Source organism: Aotus nancymaae, unplaced genomic scaffold (assembly GCF_030222135.1).
Source record: "Aotus nancymaae isolate 86718 unplaced genomic scaffold, 86718_ANA_hifiasm-v0.15.2.pri h1tg000029l, whole genome shotgun sequence".
Lineage (NCBI taxonomy): Eukaryota > Metazoa > Chordata > Mammalia > Primates > Aotidae > Aotus > Aotus nancymaae.
The window spans coordinates 68,538,721-68,562,267 of NW_026988442.1; the positions used below are offsets into that span (position 1 = coordinate 68,538,721).

Consider the following 23,547-nt stretch of genomic DNA (forward strand, 5'->3'; position numbering starts at 1 on the left):
TTTAATATCTGAAATAACCCTGTTCCAATAAAAATCTATTGAAATACTCTCAGACCTAACTCTACCCTGAAGGTAAAAGTGATTAATTGAAAGATTTTGGCAGATCTCTGCTCACCACCAGGGCAGTTTAATTTAGAACACATTCAACCGTTTCTCAGTGTCTCTGTGTTGGTGGAGCATAACTTTTGATCTTCTTTGGGGAGGTGCCTCTAATTCAGACCCTTTGGCTCACCACTTCCTGGAGGGTTTTGATGGCTTGCCTCTGCTAAGCATTCAGGTGAGAGAGAGCCCTTCCCTGGCCACTGCCTCTCAAGTGAGTTCATAAAAGCAAATTCCAGGCACAAAACAAGATATTCCACAAACCCATTTAAGTACACCAACCATCAGCAAAGTTGGTTGGTGTACTTAAATTAGTTTGTAGACTATCTTGTCTTTGTGCCTGGAATTTATATCTCCTATTTAGATCCAAGATAAAATAGTTCTTTTCAGCTTCTTGCTGCCTTTCCAAATTCTGAGAAATTATAATGTCACTAGCCTTTTTCCTAGGCAAAGAAGAAGGTGCTCCTAACCATGACAGTGGATGAAGCTGAGACATTCGAGCTTCCTATTCTCTGGAGACACAAATAGGATGACTGTTTTCTTTTGAGAATACAGGAGAAACTGACTAGTGGATATCATTAATACTTCTGCTAAACAGAAAGACGGGACTAATACATGTTTCTTCCTGCTTGGCAGATGGACCTGTGTTAAACTGTGATTAAATGGAAGAACAGATAAATTCTAAGACCTTCTGGGGCCCTTGAATTGGTGAATTCCAACTTTCCATGCAATTTGACAGATATTGTGTAGGCACCTATTATGTAGCAAAAGTGTGCTAGGGATTGGGGGTACAGTAACAAACACTTCCAGATGTTCTGAAGCCATAACACACACTAAAATGTGAGAACATATATTCTCCATGAGGTGGATTATAAAAATGATTATGTTTTTAAATCATTTTACATATTTCCCAACTCTTTTATAAGTATATATATGCTTATATGTATACATGTGTGTAGTATATACATATATATTACTCTTGTGAACAAATATTATTAATGGCATTATGAAAACATTATGCCACAGATTAAAATTCTTTGATAGTATATACTTATGAGTTTATGTTCCCACAGATCTACTTGAAAAAATGTTGGGAGATTATCATAAATCTATTCTGTATCATTGAATGCTGTATTTTGTATCTCTAATTTAGCTGAAAGATGGTTTAAGACTCTTGAAATAAGGTTCAAAATCTTCATGAGACACACAGTAGAAATTTCAAAATTAAGTATTTCAGAAACTATTTCTTATTTGGGAAATCACTTCCAGATTTGGTGATATAAACGTAAGGTATCAGAATAGAGCTGAAAAGACAAGAACATTTTCCCTACTTAGAAGCTCTACCTTTCTCTGGACGATTTATACCATTGACTTTTGTCAAAAAAGTCAATGGTATAAAAGAATGATACAAAAAAGAAATGTATAAGCAAAAGCCAAGAAAAGAAAAGCAAAAAAAAGAATGGTGCAAAAAGAAATGTATAAGCAAAAGCCAAGAGGTAGCAATAAAGTTGCCTTTCTGACTTTCTATTATTACACCAGAAAGATTAGGCTTCTTCTAGTGTTCTAGGACAGACCTAACCTCTCAGCTTCATTCTGTACTACATGAGGGCTGTTAACCATCTAGCAAAGAACTATACACCCTCTGGTTACTCAAAACACTTTGTTGACTTAAAAAAAGGCATTCCAATACCAATTGTTCCCTTATTTAAACTCATCTAGCACTAGTATAATACAAACCAGATTTTCAGCTTCTGGGTGATTTTGTCACATAGGCCTACATTGAAAGACTTGCTGAAATAAATGGGTATATGCATGTATATATACATATATATTTATATATGTTTAATATCTCTCATTTCACTCCAATCTATTGTCATGGAAAGAAAGTATATTAAACTAACTTGTGCAAAAAAAAAATAGACAAATGAGATTACATCAAACTAGTAAGCTTCTGCACAGCAAAGGAAACAATCAACAGAGTGGAGAGACAACCTACAGAATAGGAGAAATTATTTTCAAACTATACATTTGACAGGAGGTTAATACCAGAATTTATAAGGTACTCAAACAACTCAATATCAAACAAATGACCAAAAAACAAGCAACCTTAGCCCAAGTTAAAAATGAGCAAAACTCTAAATAGATATTTCTCAAAAAAGAGACATACAAATTGCCAATAGGTAAATGGGAAAATGATCAACATCACTAATCATCAGATAAATGCAAATCAAAACAATAATGAAATATCAGTTTATCTCTGAGAGAATGGCTATTATTAAAAAGACAAAAGATAACAAGTATTGGCAAGGAGGTAGAGAAAAGGGAACACTTTCATATTATTGGTGGGAATGTAAATTAGTACAACCGTTATGGAAACAAGTACAGAGATTCCTCTAACAATTAAAAATAGAACTACCATAGGATCTAGCAATCCCACTCACTGAGTATATATCCAAAGGAAATAAAATCAGTATGTCAAAAAAAAATCTGCACTCTTATTACAGCAATATTTACAATAATCAAGATATGGAATTAACCTAAGTGTTCATCAATAGATGAAGAAAATCTCACACACACACACACACACACACACACAGAAATACTATTCAGCCATTAAAAATTCTATTTGTGACAACATGAATGAACTTGGAGGACATTATGCTAAGTGAAATAAACCAAGGAACAGAAAGATACATATTGCATGATCTCACTCGTGTGAAATTCAAAAATGTTGATCTCATAGAAATAGAGAGTAGAATGGTGGTGGTTACTAGAGGCTGGGATGATTAGGGGAAATGTTAAGGAGGAGGAAATAAATGTTGGTCAAAGGATACATAAATACCATTAGATATGAGGAATAAATTTTAAGGGATCTATTGAATAGCAAGATGACTACAGTTAATAACAACATATTATATTCCTGAAAAATGTAATGAGAGTGAATGTTAAGTGCTCTCATCTATGATAACTATGTGAGGTAATTTGTTAATTACATAGAATTTAACTATTCCACAATGTCTATATACTTTAAAACTTCATGTTGTACATGATAAAAACACACATTATCCACAAAAACTAAGATGTTTTATATATGCTGCTGTTAATTCATATATTTATGAAATATGTAACACCACATATATGACTTTCTAAAAAGGTAAGATATCAATTATAAATACTTTTCATGTTTTCTTTTGTATAAAATGTAAATAAAGGATGACTTAACTTCCTTATTTCCTACAAGGGATGACAGAGTTTGAATTATGAGAATGTTAGAAAATCCATAATCAGTCACTATAACTAAATCTTGAAGTGCCACGGAAGGTAGAAATGAAAGATCACCAATATGAAGACTTGGATTTTATGCCATTGGTTCCCAAGCTAAATTTTAATATTAATTATAAAAGCTACATTTGCAGTTTATTTTCAGAATTTGGGGAAGATAATTCTGTCTTAAAACATTTCTTTCACACAGCCTTGCTTATGTCTAAAATTCTGTAACTAGAATTCATTCCTTTGTCTTGAAATCCTATTGGAGGAATTCACATAAAACCTCACTAGTCATATATGCTTTAGTATGGATTAATGTATTGGATCCTTTGCTGGGAGCAGACTTTAACTGAAAGAAAGGCAAGTACAATGAGTTCACTTGTATAGGATGTGGGAGAGAAAAGGAGGAGAATAAGGAGTCAAATATAATACATAATGGGAGAGGAACAGAAAGGGAGAATGGGTGCACCATACTGGTTTCAAATGAATTCAAAAGAGTAGTTGCTATTACCCAGAGTTTCTCCCTTCCTGGGTTACCTGCCATTTCAGACACACCAAGACACAGAAAAAGGAAGTATTCTTACTGTACTTAGAAATTTGAGGGATAAGAGGCACATTTTTCAATGTGATTAAACACTATTTTTAACATAATTTATTTTTATAATAACTTTTTACCACAAGGAAATTAGGAATATGGAAACTGTAAAAGTAATCATCTTCAGGGAAAACTTGTAAAATAATTTTTCTATCAGGTGAGTGCAATGCTCTAAACTGCGGTTCCTAAATCCATATAGTTTTTTTATTTTTTATTTTTTTGGGACAGGGTCTCACTCTGTCACTTAGGCTGGAGTGCAGTGGTGTGATCACAGCTCATAGCAGCCTCAACCTCTACAGGCTCAGGTGATGATCCTCCCACCTCAAGTAGCTGGGACTGCAGGCACAAACCACCATGCCTGGCTTTTTTTTTTTTCGTATTTTTTTGTAGAGACAGGGTTTCGCCATGTTGCTCAGGCTGGTCTCAAACTCCTCAGCTCAAGAGACCTGCCCACCTCAGCCTCCCAAAGTGCTGGGATTATAGGCATGAGCCACTTTGCCTGGACCCATATAGGTCTTTTTTTTCTACATACTGAAATGTTGTGAATATACACAGCATTCTCCCATGAAATCATCAGATCTCTGAAGCCAGGCTGTCTCCTCTCTGGGTAAGAACCGCAGAGAACGCAGTGACTTCTCTCACCACATCACTCTCCTACAGTTTCACTGTAAGTGGCGTCGTCTGTGTATACATCGCTGGCTCTGTATTAGCCAATTTTCATACTGCTCTAACGAACTGCCTGAGACGCGGTAATTTATAAAGGAAAGAGGTTAATTGACTCACAGTTCAGCATGGCTGGCGAGGCCTCAGGAAACTTACAGTAACTGTAGAAGGTGAAGGGAAAGCGAGACACCGTCTTCTCAAGGCGGCTGAAAGAAGTGCCAGTGAAGGGGAAGGAGCCGCTTATAAAGCCATCAGATCTCGTGAGAACTCACTTTTGCAAGAACATCATGGGGGAAACCATCCCCATGAGTCAATGATTCAATTACCTCCACCTGGTCTTTCCTTTGACAGGTGGGGATCATGGAGCTACAATTCAAGATGAGATTTAGGTGGGGACACAAAGCCTAACTTTATCAGCTCAGTGGAGAAATGAGAGGTGTCAGATGGAGCCAGTGATTTATACACAAACAGTACTACAAGTCTTAAGTCTTTCCCAGCAACTCAACCTAAGGCTTATTGGCCTCAGCTGGCGATGCATGGCTTTGAACTATGGCAGACTTATGAGGTCTTAGATTTCCAATCTGCTCCTAAGTTTTAAAACAAACCTTAATAAAGTCTATCACACCAGAAACAAATGCATTTCTATTAATTCACTGGCCAGAATATCAAAAGAAAGTAATAACCTTATTTCAGTTAAGAGCAAAGTGTGCTACAATGAAAACCCTTTGAGAGGAGGAGGGTACCAAGCTTAGAAACACAGCATGCTTTTAGAAGTGTCAGTGAGACTCCCTTTCTCCTTTCTTTGTCTTACCAAATGAACCAAAACAAAATCCTCTCTTTTCTGGTGCTTGAACATACTCTACTAATAGGAGACAAATTATTAATACCTTTTTAAACAGTTATGCTCAAGGTAATACTCAAAAGTATTATAAGGATATCTAAACATCAAGTTGGGTTATAAATGATCCTGCTGGGGCAGGTGTGCAAGAAGGAGGGTATCAGAGGTCAGATAGTGGCTCAAGATGACACCATGGAAAATGTAACCACACAGTAAAGAAAAAGAAGGAAGGAGGTGAATGCGCTGTTCTCCTTCAGATCCCATATATTTCCCTATGAGAAATTAAATGAACAGGCTCACAGGTCTTCTCTTGTTTTCAGGGGTTCAGAGTTCTTCCAACTTTAACCATGTTACTTGCCAACATTTGTTATAAAATCTTGTCATTAAAATGAAACTAAAAATTTACTATTTTTCAACATTCCAAAGTGAAAAGCATTCCCCCTACCCATCATTCCTTCGCTCAGGGCAGTGATCAGAGATGCTTCAGGACTTTGAGTAAAAAGGTCTATTTTCATTCTAACGTGTCACCGTGTGTTAGGAATGCCAGACAAGAAGGAACTTCAATCACGTTAAAAAGTGAAGTTGTTGTTCAGAAAACAGTAGCTCTGTACAATCTACAGTAATTCTAGTTAAGCAGGAATGCCGGGATGTGTTTTTGAGTTTGAGTTTTTTGTTTGGAATTATGGGGAATTAATTAAAAATGTGTGAAATTTAAAACGTTCTTTTAACCTTCTCCTCTATCCAAAGCATTGCCCATTTGGTTCATCTATGCTGTATCTTTTTAAATACTGAAAGTCACCATATTATTGTCTGTAAATATGTGGGAAAATATGGTCAAACTGTATTATTTTAACCTGTGATTCTGCTTAGAGTCCCTGGTAATTGCTTTTGCATGTGGTACTCTAATTGTTGGCTGCTCAGGAGTCTACAGTATATCTACAGACCTATTTTAAGTCAAGAAGAGTTGATTTCCAGCATTAAGTCAGTTTAGATCCTAATAACTTTCCCCTTTATATATCATTTCCACCAGTTTACCTAGCAAGAAAATTGTTTTATCTGTTCTCATACATAAAACACTTGTGAAAAGAAACCTTACTGGTGGGAAAAAAATTTGAATGGAAAACATGGACATACATATATCAGACCAAGGATTAAAAGATGAACATTATATATGAGGAAACATTACAAGAAGCTTTCACTATATTAGTTTTTCCAAGTCAGTGTTCCAAGTCAGTCTTGGATTATGTGTGAAAAGTAAGAACTCTATACTGTAACAGGTGCTGGCAGGAAATTCCCATTAAAGCTTATGGAAGTTATGCCTGTAAAGTCTTGGCATCTGAAAAAATTCTCTCATAAGAATGCATTATGCATCAGATATTTTTCTCACTAGAAAAACAATGTGAGAATGTAACTACTTAACAATATTCCCAGTCACTATTTTGTTAACACCATCCCTTGGTGATGCCATCTTTGGTGACCTTGTCCTATACTGAAAGTACATATCAGCCTTCATTTCCACATTGTGAACATGCATTGTCTCCTGTACACAACAATAGAGATCTTGATATACCATCTGTCTGTCCATTCAAAGCATAAACTTGAAAGTACTTTTTTTCCAGTAAAGTCACTGGATTTATACTAATCCATCTGCATTCTGAAGATTGACTCAATATGAAACATGACAAATGTTTATGAGATTTTGCTGGAGTCAATAATACAGACTATGAAGTATCAGGTAGTAATTAATGTAGGCTTTTATTCCATAGTATTGGTGTGTATGCTGGAAAACACTACCATTATGTGTGGCTCATAGTGTGTGCTTAATAAATGTCATCTTTGTTTTCCTTATGTAAATGACACAATATTTGTATATCCACACCTTCAAAGATTTATAATGTAACTCTTTGAATATATTCTGGCCTACCTTCAAGTTAGCAGGTTCTGATCAAGCTCAATTTTCTAGCCTATTAATTGTAGAGGTTAAAATATTCTTTAATGGAAGTTTGCATGTTGGATACAACTGAAAAAATTCTTTTATCTTACCCTATTAACCTACTATTTACAAAGAATTTGATTCAAATCCAAGGGTTAATTTGGATTTAAAACACTAATCAAATTAAGGACAGAGATAAATTTAGATCACAGTAATGCTAGAAAAAACCCACTAAAAATGATTGAACATTTGCCTATATCCAGATATATGGATTCGTATCTAGGGTTGTAAGTACACTGTGAATTAGACATTACTAGCTTACCTTTTATTGTATTTAAAACTATAAATACTAATGTATATAAAACTATAATTATATTTGTATTTATAGTTTCAAATATCCTTTTCATATATCCATAAATATATCTTTGGTAAAACGTCCTCAGTTAGGATATTAAAGCTACCTTCTAGAACAGAAAACACACACACACACACCCCCACACACACACCCCAGCACCAACCCAGGCAATATGCCAAAGTGTAGTCTCTGTGAAAAAGGTTTTGCTTCAGGGCAATAGCAAACTAACTCACCACCCTGCTGCACTGTCCACTCCTCACCACATTGTTCTTTGCTGTATCCTTAACTTCCCCTCCTGCAGTGAGGGAACATTTCTTTGGACTGTTTTATTGCCAATACATTTTTACTTTGTATCATGAAATGAAACAAGGGACTGGTTTCATTAGAAGGAGAGGTAAACAGAGCATTAATTAAATTTGCTGATGATACTAAATTGGGAGGAACTGTGGACATCTGTGAGGACAAAAGAATCATACAAATGGACTTAAGGAGTTTAGAAATACGAGCAGGAAATAATAAAATGAGATTCAGCTTTAAATAATGCAAGCTAATACATTTGGGAAAAGATAATCAGAAACATGGCTATTCAGTGGATGGTAGATGCCTGGAAAGTGGTGATGGTGAAAGATACCTAGGGGGTGATAATGGGAAAAATTATACACAAACTTACAAGGAAGTAGGCACGATGCCTGAAGGCTTATATATAAAAGAGCATAATTTTTGAACCACAAAGTGGATAGTGCTATCCTTATGACACTGGTAGGTCTCAAAAGCATCAAATTTGGCTTTAGTTAGTTGAATCTCTCAGGTTTATGAAACAATTTAACATTATTTGTTGAGAGACTGGTCTCTCCCTATTAAAAATGAGAAAGTATGTTTTGTCTGAAACCTGTATTGGACACCTGGGTCATTGCCCTATTTCTGTTCTGTCCTAGATTATGACAAATATGGTATGTCATACTGGTATGGCTATATATCGTGCCCCCTGAAAAAAACCAACAACAAAGAACAAAACCCTTACTTACTTTCACTTTTAAGGTAGTTTCTTTACATTCCAGATAATATGACTTTATATTATGTTTAAAGAGACATTTAATCACTGTCTCTTCTAGTAGGTCACTGAATCTCCAATCTGTAAGCTTTGTTTCTCTAAGGATAGATGCATGGATGAATGGATAAATAGAAAGCTTGGATAATATCTGCCTCTTCATCAATTTAATCATCCATTATGAATTGAGGCCCTATCGTATGCCAGGTATAGTGTGCTAAGCAGTATGGGGAGAGAAGTGAGTCAGCCATAATTCCTAGATTCAAGGACTCACACTCTAGATGGAGAAACAGACAATGAAACTAGGCATTACAGTCCCAGGCAATAAGGGATCTATTAAGGAAAGCAAAGCTGTCACCGGAATATTGTGGAGGAAGGGCCTAATGATGTCCAAGAGATCATGGAGGGATGGTTATAGATTTAAGTTAGAGAATATTCCTTGGAGAAGGTGATTCTTGTGATATTCACAAGAGGATAAATGCGAATTTGGCAGATGGACAAAAAGGGAGAAAGAACAGCATAGGAAAGGAATAGGCTGTTGGAAAACTTCACGTAGTTGGTATTCCTGGAGCACAGAAAGCAGCTTATAAGGATATGAAGCTGAACAGCAGACAGAGATCATATGCTTAGCCTTTTTTATGGGGATAATTAGTGTGGAATTTTGTTTATCCTTATGAGATCAAGGAATCATTGGAGGATTCTAAGAGGGGATAACACAATCTTATTTGTTTTTAAGAGGGATCATTTTGGCAGCATTGAAAAGAGTGGCCTGGGCAGACATTAGAACAAAGCCCAAGACCTCCTTAGGAGACTTATCTCAAAAGGAAGTATGGAGGCCCAATCAAGATCACAGAGGGTGAAAGGAAGACCCAGATTCAAGAAGAAAGTAGAGGTCATGAGACTTGGGGAATGATTCTGTCTGTAATGAGAGAGAAGAATCTAAGATGTCTAACATATTCCTAGGGTAATGGGGAATATAGGTTGTGATGCTATGGACTGAGTTAAGAAATAAAATAGGAGGAACATATTTGTTGGGGAAAGTGATGAGTTCAATTCAAAAAGCTGAGTTTGAAGGAACCAGAGGAAAATTCAAGAAGAGCTGTTTCTAGACCATGGGTCTGAGTGAAACAAACAGCCTGAGTAATTATTTGCATACAGGAGCTCTGAAGTCATTGAAGGTATCATTGAAGCTTTAGGTATGATTGAGATCACCCTGAGAAAAACAGTAGCATGAAATGTCAGAGTCAATAATTAAATACAGAGGAAATGCGTATTTCTTATGCTGTCAAACTCTAAGCCAAACACATGGACTCCAATATTAGCATGGTCAAATGCCTATCTTCAAGACAAAAGGAAGAAAAAAAGCTCACTGTTGTGGTGACAATACCATCTGTTAGGTGTTTCACTCTTCTGTAGGGAGACTAGAGAGTTAAGTCATACCAAACTGTCAAAAAATGCAAAATATAGCAAGAACAACATCATTTTAAAGCAAGAAAGACAACAGTCCAATTTTAATGACATTGGTATATTCAAAATCTTTATAGAGCTTTTGATAGCATCAGCAGAGTTTAACTTTTTTCTGCTAGGAAGTAAATTTGGAGAAAATGAAATCAATATCCAATAGCAAAATCATGTATTCTGTCTTCATTAACTTCAAATTGATAGATCCTGTGTATTAACCATATATTTCTTATTTTAATACTTTGACAGTTCCTATCAACTCAAAAAAATTATCATCCAAATAAAAATTTCCTGAGAGGTATATGGAAAACAAACAATGAATCAAGAGGGTGATATATTCACAGGGAAGTAAACTAATACAAAACAGCACTAACATGGCATTCCAACTCAGAATTAAAGGAAAAGATGTGGTGCTCAACTTGCTGTGTGGTTATGGGAACTGAGCCTAAGCCTGACCATTCTCAGGCATGTCAATTACAAGTCATAGTTACCATTCAGTTACTTGATTAAAAACAGCAGGCTATTGGAATTGAAACAATGCCTAATGGGATATGACTTCCTCTGATGAAAATGAGTAGAAAATGGATATTTTAGTAGTTGCTGGATAGTTAACTTAAATGGAGTATCCAAAAATCGATGAAAATAAAATCGTTAAGGAAACCTAACTTCAATTATTTAGCATAGCTAGGTATTGATAGAAAGAATAGTACCGTACTGAACAATATAATATACTCTTATCAGAAATGAATCTGTTTAAAAGTTTAAAAAGCAGATTTGCAGACCATGTTATTCTCTGAGCTGCCTTCAATCAACAACTGTTTGTTATTGATCTTTTTATAGTGTCAACCAAATGCACAGGTAGCAATGGTGTGCAACTCTCCAATGAGGATTTAAGCAATGTTGAACAAAATTTATCTAATTATACACCATTTATGGACAATTCACTGTGTGTTAGGTACCATATGAGAAGTTGGCTCATATATGAAGGAGCACTCAGTGTACTTAATGTAATATTTTAAATATTTTTCTTCCAAAATTTCACCCTAGATCTCAGGGCATTATTATTTTCTTTAAAAAGAGTGTGTATTTACATATTGGGTCTCTGGTCTACTATAACCTCAAGAATTCTTCCAGCATTATCATTTCAGAGCTATTTTGGTTTTGCACAGTTAGCTTTTCTTCTAAAGGGTCCCACCCTTGATTTTTTCCATTTGATTGTTTTTTTTTTTTTTTTCTGAACTGAAAATAGGAAGTGGCTTGAAAAGTATAAAATCCGGCAAAGAGAGATAAAAGAAGAAAATAAATGATTATTTTGAACCCAAGAAACAGCTTTAACTGTATATAGCCTACTAGTCTTTAAGATAATCTCCCAAGAATTTAGAGGAATCTCCAAGAAATGAGTCTTTTAAGGAAATGGGTAAAAAGTTCTAAATATCCTGTACAAGAAAATATGTCACGTTCATTCATACAGACCACAGCAATTATTTCACCTGGAATCTGTATGTGTCTTTTACCATATATGTGTAGACTGATTAATGCTTAAATTGAGCACACAATTTGAAAGTGAAAATTCCTTGGAAAATGTCATTTTTTTCATGTAAACTTTAAAAAAGAACATCATTCATTAGGAAACTCACAAAGGAGCGTAATATTTGGGTTTCATGTATAGCTTACTGAATTAATTTGACTTCTCTGTTATCATTAATTTTTAGGCCCTAGGGAAATGCCTACACAAATATAATGTATAGGTTCTTTTTCTATCAGTAAACAACGAATTATTTCATACAACAGAGTGACACTGTTGTGAAAGTTGATAATTTATTTATTTTTAATCAATCAGTTCACGTTATGTGACAAGAATCAAAACATTTGTATTGAAAAGCTACAAATCAGTTTTTGAATGCTAGAGCAACGAAATCTGAAAATCTCTGACTGCCTTATTATTATTATTATTTGCTTCTGCTTTTTGAAAACCTGAAAGCTTTCCAAGTGCATGCAATTTTTTTTTTCAAATTTTGTAAACATTTGCTTCCAGGCTAAAACATCTTGCCAACTTTCAGCCAAGATTATTTTTATGGTTGAACTATTAACTTCTGCATATAGGGCCTTGTAATGGAAAAACTCCCAGTCCTAGAACACCCATTGTGTAAATGACACCACTATAGGCTATTTGAGAGTGTTGCATCTTGGTATGTTGAGGTGTTGCATTATTTAAATTCCCCATCCACAATAAGAAGCTAATTTCCTAGGGTCTTAATTTTGGCTCTGTTCCTTCCAACTGACTCCAAGGGAAAAGTATGTTAAGAACCTAAACTTTACATTGTGGGTGGAGGTTGGAAATTAAACTCAGGCTGTATCTGGGAAGAGACATTATTTATTCTGATGCATTGTGGATTTTAAAGTGTGGGAATATCCGCTGACTGATTTGACCAGAGCCACATTGCTGTATTTCTTAGATAGCCTCTCTGGTTGTTGAACTGCACATTTATTTCTACATTAACCTCTGTTATGTTTAAGCTTTCTTTTTGATAATAAGACTGTCATGTATTGCTAGACATAAACTCTGTTAAATGTCACTAATAAATATAGTGAATTAATTAATAACCAGTTCTGTATACAGAGTTTCTGAACATTCAATGCATGCCATGAATTGCAAGGTTTAAGTTTCAACATTTTCTTGAGCATGAGTAAGTTTCTCTGGAACAGCAAAGCAGGTATCAGGTACTTATGACCAAAACGGCAATGTGTTCACTAGTTTGTCTTCTCTTTCTTATAGACCTCACAAGCATGTCCTTTTATCCACATTTGTTTTCTTAATTGCAAAATGCAGCTTTTCCCCCGCCTCTCCACCTTGTCATCTCTGATTTCTTTTGGTTGTCTTTTCCTAGTTTCTTTTTTATACCCTTGCTGTCTATTTCCTGTTTATTCTTTTTTGATTTTGTCTTCCCCTCAAGCCCTAAATGTGGCTTTCCTACAGACACAGAGGCCCCAGCATGACTACCCCAAAGAGCTAATTCCAGCTTGGACCCAGCACAGCACTATGCTGTCAGGAAGGTGGCAGTCTTTGTGGCTGCATTAAAACAAAACAAAACACAAAACACCAAAGCACTAAACTGGTCTTAATTTTAACTCAGAAAAGCCAAGGAGATTCACTGCAAACATTCATGGAGCTTCTTTGAAGATCATCTCCATTGTAAACGCATGTGGATGCCTAACATAAGGCATGAAAAGCAAACACTTAAAAAAAAAACACATAGGTCAGTGCCCTCAGAAACATTTTTGCTCAGTCCACAAATATTCTCCAGGGAAAAAGAAAAAGTGCTTATCTTGTACTCTTGATTTTTTTTTTTTTGGAGCATGTAATTTTTATCAGTTTGTTTTGTTTTTGTTACTTTCTTTCACTCACTGCTTATAAAACTAGCAAGCAGAAGTCTCTCTGGAACAAGATAGAATCATAAAAGTTTTCAAGAATCTCGTCACAAACTAAACAGTACAAATTGCACATTCTTCATGGAAGTATCAGCCTTTAGTGCGTGCCTGGATCCAACTATAATAGATTATCCCAAAGTGGGAAAGAATGAACGGTATAAAATTAGCAGAACTGGGAGCAGAGCTTGTCTAGGGAAGGCAATATGATCTGCAGTTTTGGGGCCTGGATTCAAAGGCAATGGGAAACAACTATGTAAAGTTTTATTTTTGCAAGTAAGCACTCGGTAGGATCTCAAGAGGCAGACTGGTGCACTGGATCAAATATCAGGAAAATTATATTAACAACTACAATGCTTGCTACAATACTGTACTATTTGTACTGTACAATAGCTGTACTATCATCATGCCTGTTACTTATATAACACATACATTGCATATGCAAATGAAGCATGTATATGGCAAATATTCAGATATTTATTTACACCCTATGTTTTGAATTTTTGTGAGTTAGGTAAGTATATTCCTGAGTAGGTGTCCAACCACACTTTCTCGTGATATTAACACACATATCCAAATAAATATTCACACAATTAACTAGGTTACATTTATAATGCCACAGGCTTATTAGTTTGATATTCTTTCAAACTTCACCTAACAGTAGAGGAATTACCAAAGAAGAAACAGTTAAGGTATAATAATATTTTTAGCCATTCTTTTTCCTAGTTGCTATAATCTACCCAAAGATAACTAATTGTTCAAAGTAAACATTCCACTCAGACCACAAAAGGAATCCATTACACAAACATATAATTCACAGTCATTTTTAGTGGGTTGTAAACAGTTTGGAATGAGCATAAAATGGGACAAAAATCAAAGTGAGCATTTTGAAATGAAAAAGTGTTTGCTACAAAAGGTCAGTCCCTTTGCTTGGCAAACTATGTAGAAAAGCCTGGGAAAATGCTGATCACACAAGCAATGAGGGAATTTTAAAGCCAACAGCCTCCTTGTTTCTTTAAACAGACATCGGAACCTATAACTGGATCCTGTCAAACAAACGACAGCAAAAAAATATAACAGCTGCTAAGAAGTCAAGTTGAGAGATAAAGTTTTTGAGGCTAAGGACCTTCTCAGAAGCAGACTAAAGGTCTTTCTTAAATCTTTAAGCAAGGTTATGGATCCCAGGGTGGCTTTTAGGCACCAAGTCAAATATGTAACTTTGTGTACCATTCCTGTCATAGCATTTCGTGTTCTAGAGAAAAGACAGAAAGGGCAAACTTGTTGATTAGCATCTGCTGAGGCATTCTGCAGAGTTGCTTATACCTGGAATTATCACATTTGAAAAACATGGTTTCATTTTTTTAAGAAAAGCTGTGGTCAAAAGCATGTAACATAAAATTTCTCACCCTAATCCTTTTTAAGTATGTAGTTCAGTAATTATAAGTATATTCACATTGTTATACAATGCATCTCTAGGTACCATTTTAATGTTTTAAAATAGTTTGGGTGCATATTAACACCAGAACTGGGAATCATGAAGGAAGTATGAGTTGTTAAGACATATTCCAAATGATGAATACCAATCTAAATTATATTACAAACTTAAAAAAAAATCAATCTTATTCCCTTAAAACCAAAAATATTTTGGATGCATAAAAATATGTTTAGGGTAGAAATATGCTCATTTGTCTAGTTAACCCTACTCTTATATAAAATACATATTTGACTAAATGTATGTTTGGTGCTATTAGGTAGAATATGACTAGTTCACCTCTTAAGGCATGTCCTTTTAGATATTACACCAAGGGACTCCTTACATACATTACATAGTCACAGTGTGTCAATAAAATAACCTGCAAAATAAGGTAAAATTACATGTCTCCTGGTTATCTTCTTTATAATGAAAATAAAATCAGACAAATATGAGTTCATTGTTCAGGGTTTGTTACATCATTTTTAAGCACACATATTTCTCTCTTTTTTTTTTTTATTATTGTAATGGTTCTTCGGTCTTGTAGGGTCTGTTCTTTTCTCTCATTGCACTTATCGCAGTTTATGCTAACATACATACCCATGTGTGTCTGTCTGTTTGATGTCTGTCTCCTCTGTATTATCAGCTGGTAACATGCAGGATGACACACAGTAGGTACTCAATAGCTATTTGGCTTCGACTACTCGATTTAACCACTATTTATTGAGTGCTCACAAGCTATCTCATGCCGTATAAAGCTTCTTTCCAAATAATGGAGCTTCACAAAAGATAGTTACATGTTTTGAATAAAAATAACTATGAAATAAGGTCTTACTACTTGTTACACCAGTTTAGAATATATACTTTGTGTAGTTGAGGTCTCCTTGTATCTAACATACACAGGTGATCTTATTTTTAAGTAAGCAATTTTTACACATATATGATGCCATAAACTACACAAAGTGTTTTACAACATAGTGAAAAATAAACTTCTCACTGCTTATATCTACTGTATGTTACAATGCCTTCCTCTACATCAAACTTTTCCAACCCACGGCCCAGGGGTTTGAATGCAGCCCGACCTAAATCCGTAAGCTTTCTTAAAACATTATGAGATTTTTCTGCAATGTTTTTAAAGCTCATTAGCTATTGTTAGCATTAGTGTATTTTATGTGTGGCCCAAGACAGTTCTTCTTCAAATGTGACCCAGGGAAGCAAAAAAATTAGACACCCCTGCTCTACATGCTTGTTTCCTCAAACCTCCAAGATAGTGTCAGATGAGCTCACGCTTTTGGTCATTGTACCCAAGATATGGAGAAAGCATTAGCTGAACAATGTTTTAAAATTTTCACAGAAATTGCTTTGAAAAAGAAACATTAGTTGAGTTTTTCATTGGTTAATCATGATTTATCAGATACATGGTCTCCAACTATAAAGGCAAGACAAGGGGGAAGAAACCACTTGAAAGAGCTTTAAAGGCTAACATGCTCCTTAACAATTTGTCTTCCATGGATTAAAGACTTAAACGTAAGACCTAGAACCATAAAAACCCTAGAAGAAAACCTAGGCTATACCATTCAGGACATAGGCACGGGTAAAGACTTCATGACTAAAACATCAAAAGCAATGGCAACAAAAGCCAAAAATTGACAAATGGGGTCTAATTAAACAAAAGAGCTTCTGCACAGCAAAAGAAACTATAATCAGAGTGAGAAGACAACCTACAGAATGGGAGAAAATTTTTGCAATCTATCCTTCTGCAAAGGGCTAATATCCAGAATCTACAAGGAACTGAAACAAATTTACAAGAAAAAACAAACCCCATCAACAAGTAGGCAAAAGATATGAACATACACTTCTCAAAAGAAGACATTTATGCACCCAACAAACATAGGAAAAAAAAGCTCATCATCACTAGTCATTAGAAAAATGATCATCAAAACCATGTTGAGATAACATCTCATGCCAGTTAGAATGTCAATCATTAAAAATCAGTAAACAACAGATGCTGGAGAGGTTGTGGAGAAATAGGAACACTTTTACACAGTTGGTGGGAATGTAAATTAGTTCAACCATTGTGGAAGACAGTGTGGCAATTCATCAAGGATCTAGAACCAGAAATGCCACTTGACTCAGCAATCCCATTACTGGGTAATATACCCAAAGGATTATGATTATGAATCATTCTACTATAAAGACACATGCACACGTATGTTTATTGCAGTACTGTTCACAATAGCAAAGACTTGGAACAACCCAAATGCCCATCAAAGATAGACTGGATAAAGAAAATGTGGCACATATACACCATGGAATACTATGATACTATGTGGCACATATACACCATGGATACGCCATGGAGCTGCAGTCATAAAAAAGGATGAGTTCACGTCCTTTGCAGGGACATGGCTGAAGCTGGAAACCATCATTCTCAGCAAAGTAAGATCAGAACAGAAAATCAAACACTACATATTCTCACTCATAAGTGGATGTTGAACAATGAGAACACATGGACACAGGGAGGGGAACATCACACACCAGAGCAGGTCGGGGGGTGGGGACCTGGCGGGGACAGCATTAGGAAAAATACCTAATGTTGATGATGAGTTGATGGGGTGCAGCAAACCACCATAGCACATGTATACCTATGTAACAAACCTGGACATTCTGCATATGTACCCCAGAACTTAAAGTATAATTAAAAATAAAAAGCAAAACAAAAAACAATTTGTCTTCCAAATTTTGTGTGTGTTTTCAAAGCTCAGTTGACAATGTCAGAAACCACAGAAATGGGCCAGACATGGTGGCTCATACCTGTAATCCCAGTACTTTGGGAGGCCAAGGTGGGCAGATCACAAGGTCAGGAGTTCGAGACCAGTCTAGCCAATACGGTGAAACTCTATCTCTATTCAAAATACAAAAATTAGCCGGGCATGGTGGCATGTTCCCGTAGTCCCAGTTACTCAGGAGGCTGAGGCAGGAGAATCACCTGAACCCAGAAGGCAGAGGTTGCAGTGAACCGAGATTGTGCCATGGCACGCCAGTCTGGGCAACAGAGCGAAACTCCATCCCAAAAAAGAAAAAAGAAACCACAGAAATAAATTTAATCTAGTTATAACAGTTGGTGAGGATGAGAATGCTCTGGTAATTTAGAGTAATAAAGAGAACCAAATCAAGATAAGAAAACATACTAAACAAATTATTAGCTAAATTGGTTTATATTTAGTTTATTAATATATTTTCTTCTAGGCATGTCTAAAATTTAAAATGTAACTAATGTCACCTTACCAGGGATGAATAAAGAATGCATCTTGCACCAAGTACTGGGTAGAATTTCCCTGGAGAGACCTACAGAAACGTGAGCAATTTGGTTCTGCTCAATGCAAACAGGTAAGGTAAATGACTGACTGAATAAATGAATGAATGAATAGTGAGATCTGCCTTCCTGATAATGTTTCATTTCATATCAATCTAATAAGTATTTTTAAAAAATATAGCTACAATTTATAGATGATTTTTAAAGGAGTAAAAAATAATCACAAGAAAAAAAAGAGAAGGAAACAAATCTTTTTTATAACAGCCAATGTGCCGATGTAGTGAGTATCAAGACCATTTCCCTAAGACTGTGAGAGTAAACACACAGTTTTTCATTAAATGTTCCTTTCCCATAACTGGTCCATCAGCATTTCCCATGACTCTGCAGTTGAGTATCTTGGCTGGAAGAGGATCTGGCTATTAGAAGGAGGGCTCCAGATATGCTGAGTCCCAGCCGTGCTGAGAGACTTGGCACCTTAATATGCTACTTCCTAATACCAACCCCAGCATAAAATGTCATCAGAAGCCTGCATAAACATTGGACTTAGATTCACATAAATTATTTCTGTCCTGAAATGCTTTATGCCAGAATTTTGTAAAAACAACACTTTGAGTAAATAGAATTGGCGTATAAATATAAGAATATTAATCCAACAAAATGATCATAGAAAATTATAATCAAAAGTACACACTTGTAAATCTTGCAATGATGTGAGAGGTTTATCTTGTGCTTCTTAGTTTTTATTGAATATTTCCATAGAGTTCCTTTAAGCTGACGCTGCCAAAGTGCTTTGAATTATCAGTTGCTTTGTGGAATTGTAAAGTCTTTGAGTTTCATTAAAATGCTTAGGAATTATTTTAATAATCATATGTGTGATTAGTGCCTGTTTAGTGCTGGATCTACAAATTCATTTTAAGAGTAAACACAGGGACAATGAAATATAATGCTAGATGTGATTGCCCCAGTCAGCAAAAATATTGTCTTATTTTATTAAAAATCGCCAATAAAATGCCATGAACAAAAGATACAGTTTCTATTTATAGACATTTTCTACTCTACAATATTATAATATCTGCTCACTGCAAGGCTGCATGTAGCAAAGTTTTTTGTTTTGCCTAGGGTAGAGACATAAATCGAGAGGTATGGAGAGCTTCTTTACAAATGCACACATCTTATTATGTGCTTCCCCAATGTCCTATTTGGATTTTTGGTCTAATATAACAGTGCCCACACTGTCGGTGCTGAGTATTTATAAGTGGATGAAGATTTCCTGAAAATGATGACAATTTAGCTATCGGAAATAATAACATTATAATATTCTCAGTGATCCATTTTGGCTTTAAGTACTTATTAAAGAATATTTATTCCTAAAATATGTACTTATAAAATTAAATGAAATTGCAACTTGCAATAAAAACAATTTTTCTCTAAACTCCAATTGACTTCATTTCTCACAGACACCTCTCCTCATGTTCATCCTACAGTTGCTGTTTTCTTCTCTCACTGTACTCTCAGCTCTTCTCTCTGACGTGTTGATATGCTTTCCCCAAAGTCACTCTCTTTATCCACATTCCCTACCCACTCTTCCCCTTCTTGTTATTCTCTCATTCCCTACTGATAGGGGAATAATAGGATCCCAAGGCTGTCCTTACAGCATAATTAAAGTATGAATTTCCAGGAGTTAGAAATTGCAGACCATTTTTATTATGCTTTTATAATAAAGCCAGGTAACATTGAGAGAATTAAAATGGCTTTTTTTCCTAGCAGAGTACTGGGTAAAGATTTTTTCCCCTTGGTTCTATTGCCTTAAGAGACTAGGAGCTAGAAATGGGAATAGGTTCACCAATCCTTTTTCTGAAAACACCTCTATCTTTTACATGATATATATCCCCCTAGATCCTGGGAATATGTTGTAAACTTGTAACAGATGGTGATGAAGCCTCGCATTTTTATACAATACATTTTTAAAGATTCTGCATCTACTATATGTATCTTCCAGGAAAAATGACCTTGAATGAATGAAGTCATAGTTTGAAGGAAAAGCACCCCACAGATAGAGTGGAGTAGAAATGATGATTCAATTGGGTTTTGTTTTGTTCTCTTCAGTAAGATGAAATAATTTCTGATGAAAAACAGAATGTTGAAATAGAGGAATCAAAGGTCATCTTTTGAGGTACGTCTTTTAATTGTTCCTGAAAATCCCAATAGCACATTCAGTTCTGAACAGAAACACGTGGAAGGTGGGATATCACTGTCTGCAAGTCGGAATGCTATTTGCTTAACTTGGGTAATGTTGGGGGCTTACCAAAAATTGTTCTGGCACCACGTCTACCAGCATGAATGTTAGGAGGGTTCTAACACTGTGAGTGCTGATATTTTATGAATGTTTTATCACTGGCTTGAAAACAAGAAGTTTGCACTTGAATCAACAGTATGTCAGACAGACAAAATATTAAAAAAAAAAAGAACATTAGTGAGAATTACTAATGTCCCTATTGTAAAAACAAACTGAAGTTAGTAAGAAAGTTGATCCTCTTAACCGATTAACACAAGTCAAGTTTTAATTGCATGGCTTCTCAGACAAATCAAGTGGCACTGCTAACTTGAGCACTGGTTGCATAGAGGGTGCAGTAATGGGGAGAACTGCTGCACATTCAGTTACCCACCTCTTTTCTCAACAGCTTCAATGCATTGCTTTACAAACCGTGGAACTGTGGAATTTTCACGTTCACACACTGTGTGCAGATGAGAGCCAAAAATTTGATCTGCAAAAGAAACAAAGATGAGCTTCATTAAAATCCAAGCTTGCGTTGTTCTTTAATTTGATTCTGTTTCCATATCCATTGCATGCTGAAATCTTCACCTCGCATAGGAATTGATTTTTTGCTTTATTTTCAAAGTGTCTGTGGCAGACATATGAAGACCACAACTCCCTCCTTTATGCAATAGGACCCTGGCCCCAGAGTGAGAAAACTAACACTCAGCCATCGATTAGGTAGGGATGACTGTGTAAGTTATAGTCTCTCTGGGCCTTAACTTTGTTGTCTAAAAAGGAATGACAAGGAATTAAGAAAACTTCTGCAAAATAATTAATCTTAGTGTCTTTGGTATACTGTTTTAGAAGAAGTTTACCAGTTAATGGTTATACAAATTACAATGTTATCAGTATATTTAGGACATTCATTCTGCAACTCAATGGTATTTGAGGAGGCAAGTTCTTGGGGACTTGCTTCGAAGTGAATTACTTGACAGTTTTCCTGCCTTGAATATCTTTCCTCTTCTCAAATCTAACTATTACCTTTCCTTTAGGGCTCAGCTTAGGTCACACTTTCTCCACTAACTCCTTCTTATCTCAGCTTTGTGTCTCCTGTAACATCAGTTATTAGGAATATCAGATCCTCAGGATGTTAATAGAGGATTCAGGAAAAAGGGCCCTTGAACAAAATGATTTAGTGTCATTAGGTTTTGCAAAGTCAGACAGGTTTCTTTAATGTGTATTTATTTTTGGAGCCTGTGAAATGCCGACGTGTGCTGTGAATCTCCACGAGGGATGGAGGATGCATATTTGAGCAACATTTTTTTATTTCAAAGAGCATGTCTCCAGACTAGTGTTTCTGAGAACACCCACTGTGAAATCCTAGCCTAGCCCTCTCATTTGGAACATGATTTGCACTACCTTACATTGTGTATTTACATTTGTAATATATGGAATACACTCTCTCAAAGCAGATTCTGAGTGTCTGAATCATCTATGTCTTCACCAGTGCTTAGCGCAGACTCTGGCCTGCAGTAATCACAGATAGACATTTGTTTTTTATAATTGTAGTATAATATACATAACATAGAATTGATTATTTTCACCATTTTTAAGTGTACCATTCAGTGGCATTAAGTACATTCACAATGTTTTGTAACCCTCACCATCATCCCTTTCAAGGTTTTGCTATTGAGATAGTATCAATGCTTATTACTGATAATGAAACAAATATTTAGTGGGTTCAAGGGCTTCCCATTTTACTCAGAATGAAATAAAAGTCTCTACTGTGACTTACAAGGTATTATATAATCTGTCCTCCCCTAATTAGTGGATTTTGAGTTTTCTCTCCCCATCTTTAAATTTGCAATAGCCCCAAATTGCTCTTTCTCATTGCTGCCAAGCACTCTTCAGCCGCAGGGACTTTGCAGTTTCTTCTTCGTGGAACTCCATTGTCTTAGGCCTCTGATCAAATGGTATCTTCTTATTTTAGCCTTTCTTACCATCCTTTTAAAAAACGGCTCCACTTCATGACATTCTCTATGCCACTTTCCCAGCCTCACTTTTCTTAGAGCACATATCTCCACTTGACATATGAGACTGATATGCTTTCTGCTTCATTATTTCCATTGCTTAGAATGCAAAACCCAGGAGAGTAGGAGTCATATCTCAACCATTTATTATTGGATCCCCAGTACCTAAACAGTGTTTGGCACATATTAGAAGTTCAATAAACATTTGTAGAATGATGGACTGCAAGACATCATCTTAACCATCAGTGGAGGTAGTCAATAATTTTTTAAAGTATATGTAAAATTAGATAGAATAATATATAATGCAGCATAATGTTCAGTGATAAACTCAAAATGGAGTGTAGTGAGACTTCAAGGAATCATAATTTTCATTTATTTCTTAGGAAAATGTAATGGTTTGAATTGGTGACAACCCAGCATGGAGGGAACAATTAAGGCTAAAACACTATTAATAACATACTCCAATATGGAAAAGTGCATTTTTATCCAAGTAACAGAAAGAAGCTCAAAACACATGAATATAGTATAGAGAAGTGGGAAATAATCATGGGTATTTGCTTTGAACACTTTGGTCAAGTAACAATGACTTGTTCAAAACACTTGTAACCACTCTAAGAAAGAACGACATAAAATATTTAGGAAAAAATAACCCAGTATATCAGATCAAATGACTTAGATTGTCTAGAGATTATAGTCAGGAGGAAGAATTGCTATAAAGTAAAAAAACCCATTAATGGATTTTATTATTCAAATCAATTTCACAAATATTTATTATCTTCTATCTTCAC

General features: G+C 35.5%; 1 protein-coding gene across 2 annotated transcripts in view; it reads right to left on the bottom strand.

Annotated features, from left to right (window-relative positions):
* The window catches only part of ARHGAP15 (Rho GTPase activating protein 15), a 634,760-nt gene that overhangs the window by 224,528 nt on the left and 386,685 nt on the right, over positions 1-23,547 (bottom strand). For both annotated transcript variants that reach the window (XM_064382800.1, XM_012473459.2), the window contains exon 10: positions 21,139-21,237. In XM_064382800.1, the coding sequence (XP_064238870.1) occupies positions 21,139-21,237 (99 nt within the window). The remainder of the gene's footprint in view (positions 1-21,138; positions 21,238-23,547) is intronic.